General features: G+C 40.0%; 1 protein-coding gene across 1 annotated transcript in view; it reads right to left on the reverse strand.

Moving 5' to 3' along the window:
• Nucleotides 1-13,397, reverse strand: part of LOC122812118 (neuropeptide FF receptor 1-like) — a 487,711-nt gene that overhangs the window by 223,446 nt on the left and 250,868 nt on the right. Inside the window, exon 2 of the mRNA XM_044084404.1 lies at nt 3,314-3,646. Within this exon, the coding sequence (XP_043940339.1) occupies nt 3,314-3,620 (307 nt within the window). The 5' untranslated portion in view covers nt 3,621-3,646. The remainder of the gene's footprint in view (nt 1-3,313; nt 3,647-13,397) is intronic.

A 13,397-nucleotide genomic window follows, 5' to 3' on the forward strand; every position in this document is an offset into this window, starting at 1 on the left:
GAATATTAGAACAAAAATGGCTGATTGCTGACTTCAAGTGTGGTCTCTCAATAAACAGATCCTGTTAGATTTGCCTGATACAGATCAATGATTCGATTATTAACAGAGTGGACAAAAGAAACTACGTGGCTATGATGTAGTCAGATTTCATTAAAGCAGTTGCCTTTGCCCATTCTGACAGCTCCTTGCAAAAAATGACAGGAACAGGAGTAGGGAGTGTACAATGTGGATAGGAATAAGGCTGATTTGGTAACAGAAAACAGACGTTTTTTTTGATGGAGAAACACTAACACAATATGGAAGTAACAAATGAGTTCTTTAGGGATCTCTCCTGGTCAGCTGTCCTTGAGGAAATCATCAGAAATCGGGATGGTGATGATAACAGGTGAAGGAATAAGTATAAAGAGAGGATTAATAGAGGTATCATGAGATTTAGAAGTCATTAATGATTGTTTATAATTATACAAAATCTGCATTTTGACATTTATTTACAGGACAGTGCTTGGATGGGGACCTACTCTTGCAATGATTAAGATACGATGTGCAGATAATCAGTAACATCTCTAGTCAGTTTACATTGCCCATTTTGAAGGTCAGTCAAGTAATTTCATGTTCCATGTGCATACAAAGACAAGGTACACATCAGCTGGATGATGAAAATATAGAGGGAAACCATGTACCCAGTAATATATCAATTATGCACTCATTAAATAAGAAAGTTTGGAGTTTACTATTTGCCATAATATTGGAGACAGTTTCACAGATCAGTAATTACCCTTTATTTATTTCTAGCTGAAGCCTACAAACAACTATGCATAGACACCCTCTGCTGCCTCCAGTATTAAAGTAGAAGTCAGGACATACTAACAGCAGATGCTGGTTCTCATTATTTCCTTGGGCTTAGAATCTGTCTTGCCAAGTTATTAGTGTGCTATGATTTTAAGGAGATGCATAAAACATTGAAATTGACTCTAAAATTTAGTAATAGCTTTGTTAGTTTAACAGTCAAGTAGCTGAACGGTTATTTACTGGCCTGACAATATTAGCAGTCAAGTGGATAGGTCTATGTACTTCTAATTGGAATAAGTACATTGAGATGCTGTGCTATATCCATGCTACATCAATTGCGCAGATATATCTGACCACAAACAACCAGCTGTGCTACACCCATGCTACATCCATCCTATAGCTATGACCTACATCCATCCCACAGCTATGACCGATACCAAACAATCAGTTGTGCTACATCCATGCTACATCCATCCTAGTGCTATGACTGATACCAAACAATCAGCTATGCTACACCCATGCTACATCCATCCTGCAGCTATGGCTGATACCAATCAGTTGTGCTACATCTATGCTACATCCATCCTACAGCTATGACTAATGCTAAACAATCAGCTGTGCTACATCCGTGCTACATCCATCCTGCAGCTATGAGTGATACCAAACAATCAGCTATGCTACACCCACGCTACATCCATCCTGCAGCTATGACTGATACCAATCAGTTATGCTACATCCATGCTACCTCCATCCTGCAGCTATGACTGATACCAAACAATCAGCTATGCTACACCCATGCTGCATCCATCCTACAGCTATGACTGATACCAAACAATCAGCTATATTACACCCATGCTACATCCATCCTGCAGCTATGGCTGATACCAATCAGTTATGCTACATCCTTGCTACCTCCATCCTACAGCTATGACTAATACCAAACAATCAGCTGTGCTACATGTGTGCTACAACCATCCTGCAGCTAGGACTGGTACCTCTCAACCTCTTAGAGCAAAAAATCTGGACAAAGCCTAACATGATGGGGGGACAGATAGGGACAGATTTTAAATATTGCTCTTACAAACTTAGAAAGTTGATAGAATAATAGGTTTTACATTAGAATTAATTTTATGAAGGATGTGGAGTCTTAAACTCAAATGTTTGCCATTATTTAATGACTTCAGTCCTCAGCTATTTGCCAGAAAAGTAAAGATTTTAGGAGGAACACACCAAAAATATGCTGCATAAATCTGGACATTCTGCGAAAATCTGTACAGTTGAGAGGATCACTGATACCAAACAATCACCTGTGCTACAGGTGTGCAACATCCATCCTGCAGCTATGACTGACACCAAACAATCACTTGTGCTACATGTGTGCAACATCCATCCTGCAGCCATGACTGATACCAAACAATCAGCTGTACTACATCTGTGCTACATCCATCCTAGTGCTATGACTGATACCAAACAATCAGCTGTGCTACATCCATGCTACATCCATCCTGCAGCTATGACTGATAACAAACAATCAGCTGTGCTACATCTATGCTGCATCCATCCTACAGCTATGACTGATACCAAAAAAATCAGCTGTGCTACATCCTTGCTACATCCATCCTAGTGCTATGACTGAAACCAAACAATCAGCTGTGCTACACCCATGCTACATCCATCCTACAGCTATGACTAATGCTAAACAATCAGCTGTGCTACATCCATGCTACATCCATCCCAGTGCTATGACTGATACCAAATAATCAGCTGCGCTACATCCATAGTACATCCATCCTACAGCTATGACTAATAGCAAACAATCAGCTGTGCTACATCCTTGCTACATCCATCCTGCAGCTATGACTGATACCAAAGCTGTGCTACACCCATGCTACATCCATCCTAGTGCTATGACTGATACCAAATAATCAGCTGCACTACATCCATAGTACATCCATCCTATAACTATGACTGATACCAAACAATCAGCTGTGCTACATCAATGCCACATCCATCCTACAGCTATGACTAATGCTAAACAATCAGCTGTACTACATCCGTGCTACATCCATCCTGCAGCTATGACTAATGCTAAACAATCAACTGTACTACATCCATGCTACATCCATCCTACAGCTATGACTGATACCAAACAATCAGCTGTGCTACATTCGTGCTACATCCATCCTGCAGCTATGACTGATATCAAGTAATCTCTGTGTACTGAGATTTTAAACTTCCTGAAGCCTGTATTGCTATCAAGTAGTTGAACAAGTTCCATTATTTTAATTCTAGACAATTGAAGTCATTGGTATCAAGAAAGGATGGCTTCCTAGAGTATAACTTTGAAAGAACTGCAAAATGGTGCTAATGGCTTCAGATAATATGTTTAGATTTCTTGTATGTTGTCAGAGTACAGATTTTCCCAACAAGTAGGTTATTCAAGAGCTTTGCTCAGTTCAATCCAGGGCAAAAAAAATTACTTCAGTTTCTTAACATAGCCTTAAAAAAATTAAGATTGATATACCTGTAATCAGATTGTCAACGAGTGTTGTGGGCACACAGAAAATGCCCACAAGCAGGTCACTGACAGCCAGGTTTAAGATGAACAAGTTGGTCACTGTACGCATTCTTTTGTTCTTTAGGACAATGAAGCAGACAAGGCTGTTGCCAATCATACACAAAGCGAAGATGAACAAATATGAAATTATATAGCTGGCTGCCACACCAGGAGAGTGTTGGTAATAAGGTGAAAAAGTTATGTTCCCTTCATGGTTACTCCGTAGCAGAGCTGTCTCATTTGGGTCTTCAGATTTTGGACTAATGGTAATCATATTGTCTTTCAGCTCTGTAACTCAGCCTATATAAAGAGAAAAGAAAAAAAATAAACAAATTCACTTAATGATCTCTTTTTGTAATAAACATAGAAACATTAGTAAATTGTAGTACAGCATTCTTACAGTAAGTGTTTTCCTATATTCTAAAGTTTCTGGATAAGCTAGATATATTCTTATTCATTAACAAACTGCATAGTTCTCCTTTCATCTGCAAAGTATCGAGTCACTCAAGGAAATTAGTTAAGTTTTTTTGACATAAATTTGCTCTATACATCAACTAGAGACTATGCATAAGGTACTTGTAATTTAAAGAATGAAAAAAAATGGTGCAAGTGGAAAAAATACATTAAAGTAAGATACTGCACGTCACAAAAAGTTCCAGAATAATATGCAACTTCTTAAGTTCTTTATCTATTTCATAACATTCTTTTTCCCAAAAGCCAGCTCTATGACACAGGGGGGCAATGTACTGACTAAAGCCCGAACAAATGGACACCAATTAGCACACTGGCATTGGTGAAGCCAATCAGGGAAGAAATAAGTGGCTAATGCCAGCCCACCCATCCTGGGAAAAGATAAAGGTACTAGTCCCAGAGCAGGACTGACACTGTTTGGATGTACTACAGGAATACACTCCATGTGGGAAGGTGGGATGCAGATGTGGAAACCTGCTAAGAAGAGTATTGCTCTTTAGCCAATGATAGCGGCTCTGCATCAGTATACAGTTTTGCAGAGCCTAGCATAGTAGGCATTGTATTGTGCCTGATGGCCAACAAGAGGAGGAGTAGAAGAAGAAACAAGCCTTCACATTATCTGCAATTCCTGGCTCACACATACTGTATTGCTTTTTTTGTTTTTTTCCTGGATGCCAAAAATTAGAGACAAGGGATAAGTCAATGAGAGAGAGAATAGGGTTTCTGTGGTTCCAGGATACAGGAGAGAGGCGGACTGGGCATCTGTCTGTTCTGGCAAATGTGAGAAGGGCTGGTGGGCTGGTGAAAAAGAAAAAAAAGAAAGAAAAATGATTAATTATTAAACTTTACATGTTAGGAGCAGTTTGAACTGAAAGTTAGTGTGTAAAGTCGAATGCGATTCTCTATGCTGAACTTGGAGCAGAGTGCGTATGTGTTTGGGTCCCGCTTAAAAAAAAAAATCTATTTTTGCCTCTGGGCTGTTTTAAAAAACAGTCGACATTGGGAAGACCACAGGCATCAATGAAGATGCCCAGAAGTCACTGCTGTTTTAACCACAAGAAATAGGAAGCTGAGGGGACTGTGAAGTCACGTAATCTGAGTACATGATGTGGCTGCGGATTAGACCTGTTACTCTTGTGTTCTCTTCCCACACTTTAATTGTGAGGGAATGAGCAAGAGAGTGCAAAGACAAGAGATAAGCAACAACAATATCCTAGCAGGGTTAATCAGATAGTAGGGAAGCAATATGTTTTGGAGACTGTTGATGATGATTTTCTGTTTCTAATATAATACAAAGGCATGATCAACCAGATACTAGTGGCTTGCATGTTTTGTGGGCTGTTGATGACTTTTTTTTTTTTTAATTAGAATATCCTGGCAGGGTTAACTAGGTAAGGGACTAGGAAGCAATGTGTTTTAGGGGCTGTTGATGATTTCTTTTTAACATAATATCCTAGCAGGGTTAACTAAATATTAGAGACGATGAGGCAATGTGCTTTAGGGGCTGTCAATGATTTTTTTTAACATATTATCCTGCCAGAGTTAACCAAATACTAAGGGGGCAGTGTGCCTGGAGGCTGCCAGACTGCGGGTGTATTATTTCCAATAAAATATCCTGGCAGGGGTCAAACAGATACTTGGTATGTAGTGTGTTTTGGAAGCTACTTGCGGATATATTTTTTTTTTTATCTAATCTTTTTGCAGGGTCAATAAAGATAGATTAGAATGGTGTGTGAATGCTTTGTTATTGAAACTCTCACCTTGTATGACTAAAGTGTGTATGAGTAAGTAAACTGAAGTAAGATGAACTACAAGCTCTTGATTATGGGAAGAGAAAGAAATACAATAATGTAATCATTGTCTTCTCTTTTCATTATTTTAAACCTTATTTTGGGTAGGGAATTCAGCTGGGGCTATGCCTAGTATGTGTGAATGAAATGACTGGCCTCACTATTTTACTTCTGACTTGCTTTGCAAAAGTAATATATGTCACTGAGTGAAGTAAGATCAGCCACAAGCTCTGAACTCTGGCTATCATTTATAAGATCATAGGAGGTTAATAGGCTAATGTCCCTGGGGCCCTTACAAGCCTAGTCAGGACTTTATCCCAAAAAAGAAACCTCAGTCAGCACTTGTCACCTCTGTCAATGAGGGACACAGGTGGAAACCCTCATACAGTTTTATGGTTTCCCAGACACTTATCAAGGTTGCGCTTGAGGAGGGTTAGTGAGGTACTCTTATGTGTATGGAAAGTCTATTCCAGAGACACGGCAGCCTCTGGGAGACAAACATGTCTATCCAGCAGGTTTTGTTGATGTCGCATATTAGACTCAGACCTTTCAAATGGGTAATGCATGACATGTTAGACTTATGGATATGAAGCATCTTTAGTAGGGCAGGGTTCGAGACTGCCTTGTAGGTGAGACACAGATCACCTCTGCTATCTGTAAGATACAGAGTAGAGTGAGAGTGATAGTGATTGGAGCCTGTTCACACAGGACAGATGTTGAAGCCATAGATTCTCTTTGTGAGGTATTTCTGTGGCCTTTTCAGTTGGTGCAGATGTTTGGAGAGGTACATACCAAATGAGGTGTTATACTCAATTACTGGTCTAATGAAGGAGGAGTACAGAGCGGTAATAACCTCCTTTTTTCTGGATGCAATCCCTTTACTTATGAGATGAACCAAGTAAAAGGCTTTTCTGACCACTGCCACTTAATGATGGTCGAAAGTGAAATTGTTATCAACCTGATACCCAGGTTTCTCACCACAGGTTATAAATTTAGGGGGTTGTTGTTGATGTGGTAATATGTAGGTGCCATCTTTTTGCCGAATGGCCATGACTTTGGCATCAGTCATTAGTTGCTGTGAGACCCTCTTGCAGTACATTAACATCATTTGGGGAGTCAATGATAGCACCCAACGTATGTTCATCCACAAACTTGGTCAACTACAGGCCTTTTGTCTTTGCCTGGACCTCCAAGAGGTAGATACCAAACAGTAAGGGTCTCAGGACAGATCCCCTGGGAAAATCCACTAGTGACAGGTCTGCTATTGGAGGTGTAGGTACATATTTTGACCTTGAGGGTCCTGTCAGTGAGCCAGATGGCCACTCATCTTATGAGATAGGGATTTACGCCAAGTTGTGTTAGCTTTTCGATGATGCCTGAGTGGGGGATTGTGACAAAGGCCTTGGCTACATCAAGGTAAGCTGTATGTACTGACCTTCCCTCATCCAGGGCCTTGGTAACAGTCTCAAAGAAGTGAACCAGGTCCAACAGACAATATCTGCCCTTGAAGAATCTGAACCTGGTAGGATCAAATGCTTGGAGATTAACTATGTCCCTCTTTATGAGATCCATAATAATATACTCCATGGCTTTACAGATCAGACTTGTCAAGCTAATGGGGTGATAGTTTCCAGGATCAGTAGTGGCACCAACTTTATGCAAGGGGATGACAGTGTGAAAAAAATACACACATTAGTAAAAGTGTTGCTTTTATCCATTTTTTGTCATTGGACCTCACAAGATCAATCAGATACTGTGGCTGGACTGGGTTATAGGGACTGGGACTATGTGTGAATGAAGCAACTGGCTATGCTGTTTATTGTTGTAATTCTGACTTTGCATGACTGTAATAGATGTCTATATTTTCAAATTAATACAATCTAATTATAAAAATGTATGAGTCATTCTTAATGTATGTTATTTCATATCTGTTCATGTATACACTGAATGTCTGTATGACGTCCCTCCTCTCGGCAAGTGATCGAGTAGTCTCAATCCTCACTATGGTCACTGGTGAGGGATGTTCACTTGGAGAACAAACAGATACACACAGTATTTTGAGATGCAACTCTCTGCACCAAGCAAAACTTCCATTAACAGCACACTGGGAACACACTCCCATCCTGGAGCTGGGTTTCCCTCTCACTCACCAGGCTCCACATAGGACTCCACACTGACTACAGATATAGAGCTGAGTACTCAGCTGAGCATTCCAAGCCAAGTCCTCTATCACCCTCTCTGAGAAACCAGTGCTCTGTGTCCCTGCTCCAAGTAGCTGCTACACACACTCTTTGAGACCTGATATTCACACACACACACACACACACACACACACACACACACACACACACACACACACACACACACATGCGTACACACACATGCGTACACACACACGCGTATACACACACACACACACACACACACACACACACACACACACACACACACACACACACACACACACACCTGGGAAAGGCTAGAACAGATTTACCAGCTATGCTCACTCTGCCCAGATGATAAGTTAGATACTGCCACCAGAACACTCCAAAGCCAGCTACTCCAAGTTTCTTACCATGGTATCCAATTATACTAAGTAAAATTAACTAATACAAATGGTAGTGTTTGATGAATTCAGCAAGGCTTTCAGGAGCGGCCACAGTGTCACCAAATAAATATAAGTACTCTCAAAGGTTAAAATATTCTCTAAAAGACCAGCTACAATGAAAAGTTTAAATATATTTAATAATAACAAACAAAAGAACATGAAAATACTAAATGTCTACTTACAATAAACACCAGAGTTTCAGACACATGAAATATTAAAAATAACACTGATGGAAAGAGTAACACAGATACAGAAAAACAATGCCTAACTAATATTACTATATTTTTCTGACTGATCTAAAGAATTACTGTCCCCTCGTTCACTAACTAGACCAAGGCAAGATGATGTAGGTGAGTGGTCCTTCTTTTTCAGTTTTCAAAAACAGACTGCTCTGAGACCTCTGTCTCATCAAGTATTAAAACATAATTTCAGTGCTGGATTATAGAATGATATCACATTCATCTGGTCATCTGACTCTGGTTATCACACTACCCGTTTACTAGAAACTGAACCAAAATCTAGCAGATATGTGTCATAGCACACACACACACACAGCTTTGCTAAGATGCATTACAGCATCTGGAAGCTATACAACCATTTCGAAACATTCCACTTTGCCAGAGTAGCAATTATTGCCTCCCTAAGGACAATACAGTAGGATTCCTAGTACTGGTTTTCACAGACATTTTGTCCCTGGCTGCAATCATAACTGTAAGATGCAATTGTTATGGGCTAAACCAGGGAATTTAATTTTAAACTATTTTTCAAAGTCCTCTGGACTGAAATTAACCTCTTCTCTTCCAGTATCCTCTGTTACAATATATTAATTTCAACAATTACAATACAGTCTGGCATACAGGTGTATTTCTTTTCTGTCCAGCAAGACCCACTGTTGGTACATTTTTAACACAAGCAGCTTTGCAAATACATTTTCAACACAAGCACCAGGACAAATCAGTTTGATATACAAATGGCATATAATTCTTTACAAAACTCCAGCTAGCTATGCTGCCCTATGTTAGACATCCACTGGACTACTTTTTCTGGCATAGCTGGCAATACTTTGCATTATCACATCTCTCCCCTATTTAAAGACTCAAGTCGTTTCTCAAGTGACTCTGGAGAAATGTTGCTTCCTGTCTTGAGAACTCATTTGCATTGGCATTGCTGACCACACTACAGTGCTGCACTTTCATGTCATATACCTGCAACCCTAGGCCCCATCTTAGTAATCTTATGGGACAAGATCAGCTTATTAAAATCTATATTCATTTCAGTTAATTAATGATGCTATAATATGATTGTTAAAAAGCAAATATAAGTTGAATGCAGGGCTGTGGAAAAATACAGCTTCATAAGCTAGAATTATTACTGTGTCTTAACTGCATTCTTTTAATATGTAATAAGGAAAAAGTAAGTGTTGCATGAAGTCGAGGCATGTTAGTTACTACAAAAAGAATTTGTTAGCCTGTCTCCTCCAGGCTAGGAATGTGTTATTGTTTTGGAAGATTTGAAATGTCCAAGGTCAGAAACAAGACCCCTTGAAGTAGGTGGGTCATGTATAGGAAGGTGTTCACGTAAAGTCTGAGGTGAAAATCTAAAGGGATGAGGACATTTGCCAAAAAAATAAATAAAACCACAAGCAGGAAGAAAAGGTCACAGACCACAGAATGCAGGCAGTAAGAGCTGTGGAATCCAAACCAAAAGTGGATTCCAGCCAAAAAATGAACTAAAAAATACGCCATGAACTCCACATGAGGGATGAGGACATTTGCAAAGTTTTTTATTAGTCAGACTCATTGTAACATAATAAAATTGCATGACAAGTTGATAAGAAAAAAATGTATGAAAGATGTAGTTGCCTCTCTTCAGAGAGACTGACTACCAACTGCTATGAAGATTGTCTCCCAGTGCTATAAGAATAAAGATTCTGTACATCCGGAAGCGTTGTTCCTAACTGAAGGCATATAAGTTAAATTCTTAATGTTATTTATTTATGACTTTAACAATTTGGTGCCATTCTCTGGATCTGAACTTTGATATTGCAGCAGGCAGTTCTGGAATAGGGCCCATCACAGATTTTCTGTGAATTCCACACTGCTTTGTATGGAATAGTCAGAGACTCAGATATGCAGCTATTCAGGGTGTACAAACATACTAGCCTTGGCAGGGACATTGCTTTGTAAGGGGAAAGGGTTGGCTTGTGTTTTTTTTCTTTCTCTCTTTTAGACAATTTTAGCAAAATGTAGAATAAGTGCATGACTGTGTTTTTGTCTGACTGAGTTGTTTGTAAGGTATAAAAGTAATAGTGAGAGGACACCAGAGCAAATGAGAATAGTAAATGTATATGCACATACAGTAAAGGAAAAATTAACACAAGGAGATGCCTTGTGTCAAAAGCGGTACCGTCAGGATTGCAAGATAAGAAGTATGAGAGATGTTTTATTCTGTTAATGTGTGAATATATGAGAGAGAAAAGAAAAAGTTAAAAGTTAAAGATAAAGTTACAACAAGTTCATGAGCCCACCGCATGATTGGGATGTAGACTGCAAATGATTAAAACAATTTCATGAGCCAATCACATAATTGGGACATAGACTATATACTGTTAAAAGAAATTCATGGGCCACCCGCATGATAGGATGTAGATGTATGTGTTGTTAAAATAAATTCATGAGCCCAAAGCACGTTGGGACTTAAAAGTGTGATTGTGTGAAAGTACCCTTAGAGGGTCTGAAAGAGTGGTTAGTTCTGGACACAGTACCTATCCGCCCCATTATCCCAACTGCAATGCTGGAGTTGTAACTTTTGAGCTTGTGCTGGGTCAAAAGCAATGAGGTGCTGTGGGAAAAGACTGATCAAAACCTCTTCTCTGTTGCTGCATGCTGACAGACTTCCTATCATCCCCTCCCTCTGCGGTATATGGGTTACTGCAGTTATTTATTTATTTATTTATTTTTTGTCTTCGGAATGGTGAGGATCCAGGAGTTGTAAGGTAAGCCTAACATTTTTATTATTGCTTATTTATAAAATAAGAAAAATGGGAGCAAAGATAAGCAAGATCAAATCCCTGAAAAGGGAACACCTGCATATTTTATGTATTTTAACTTTAGGAAAGAAAGTTACAAATATTTGCCTGACTGGTTTCAGCTTACTAAGAATTGTTCTGGTGGGGTATTTCCATTAAATGGAACTTATGATACGACTAAATTGATGACATTGAAAGGTATTTTGGAAGAAAAGAAAAGCAAAGTAAGTGGGGAACAAATGACAGCATTTTATTCTTGGTACAGTGAAGCACTTAAAAGGGAAAAGGAGTCAGCATTAAGAGGGTTGCAGGATGTTAGTAAGAAATTGTTGCAACATGACCCACGCACTCAGGTCACTCCACAATAAGTACAGATATGACTCTGTCATTGTCCGTGTTGGTGTGAATGACCTGAGACATACCTCCCTGGACTACATGAAAAGAGTCATGGAAGAGCTTTCTGATCTTGTAGCCCAGGCAGGTGTGAACCTAGCCCTGAGTAGCATTCTGTCATCACCCAGAGTGATGCCACAGTACAAGGACAAAATGATTGACTTCAACAATTGAATAAGCCTCTGGTGCCATTCTAAAGGGATCCAGTATCTGTCTGCCTGGGATGACATGGTCGACAGACCACGATGTTTTGCCAGAGATGGCCTGTACCTGTCACCCCTGGGATTCCGGATACTAGCTAAGGTTTTTGCTGCCCTATAGTGCCTTTTTAGGCAAGGTTCAAATGACAAATTCACCACTGTAACAGGAACAGGCAAGCAAAAACTGAGGGTGATGCTACTCAATGCTTGAAGTCTAAATCTAAAAATGCACGCACTCGAGGCACTCCTTAAAATGGAGAACATCGATATATGTGCAATGACTGAGACCTAGTTCAAGGCTCCAGAGAGCAACCCTGCACTACCAGGCTATAACTCATACCACACTTTTCGGCCATGTAACCTGGACCAGAACACCAAAGATGGAGGTGTGTCCATATTCATTAAGGATATCCACACCTTCAGGCTAGTTTCTCAGCATAATGCAGCCGAGGTTATCCAAGTGCAACTAACTCTGGGCAAAACTGCCATCCAAATTGTAGCTTGCTACAGATCACCCACCATGCCCCAGAATTCCCACTCCTCTTTTCTTGATGTACTGGAAAATATTAGGGTTCAACCAAACACCCTAATAATGGGCGATTTCAACTACCCCACCATTAACTGGGAAAACTACTCATGTACCAAATCCTTCACTAAATACTTTCTGGAATTCATAAACTTCAATGCCCTGGATCAACTTATCCACACCCCCACCAGGGGCAACAATATCCTAGATCTAGCCATTACCAACATGAGTGACCAGTGTTCCACACCTGAAATCAATGCCTCATTGGTCTGATCCAACCATAAGCTAATTACCCTAGATATCCACATCCTGCCCCCATTAAGGAAACCATGGTAAAATATTTCTCCAAAGCCAACTTCATGCTTCTTAACACAGAAGTGGTGAACTTCATGACACCCATGCAGATGGACAATACAGTTAAGACTACCGAATCCTACACAGTTGCACTTTATAGACACTTACATGACTGCATGGATCATGCTATCCCAAACAGAACCAAGATGCTATCCTGCAAATAAAGGAAGCCAATCTGGCGGTCCCCCTGCCATAAACAAACTGTACAACAGAAGGAAGAAACTGTTGCAAACGAGAGTAAAATCCCATGAGTGGAGGAGCTCCCTGGTCAGCCTCAGTTAGAAGCTGCAATCCCTGATAAAATCCTCCAAAGCTAGTTACGAAAACAAAATCACCACTGATTTTAAAGACAACCATACAGCAATCTATAGCTATGTCAAGAATCTCAATGGCAACACTCAGATCTGCTCTGAGATACAGCACAATGGCACTAAATATACAGACCCAACTGATATTGCCAACATCCTGGCAGATAGGTTCAGTGCTAACTTTACCCCCCTCTCACCCCCTAAAGAGCCCATCACTATACTGGAAAAATGTAAAGTTCCTGTAATTACGGCTGCACAGGTAAAAACCACACTCTCCAAAGCCAAGAACACAGCATCCATGGGACCAGACAACATCCCAGGCTGCATTCTACATGAACTACAGAACGAACTGGCACCCCACCTAAGTACCATG

The sequence above is a fragment of the Protopterus annectens genome, chromosome 9.part0 (assembly GCF_019279795.1).
Source record: "Protopterus annectens isolate FY-2018-M chromosome 9.part0, PAN1.0, whole genome shotgun sequence".
Lineage (NCBI taxonomy): Eukaryota > Metazoa > Chordata > Ceratodontiformes > Protopteridae > Protopterus > Protopterus annectens.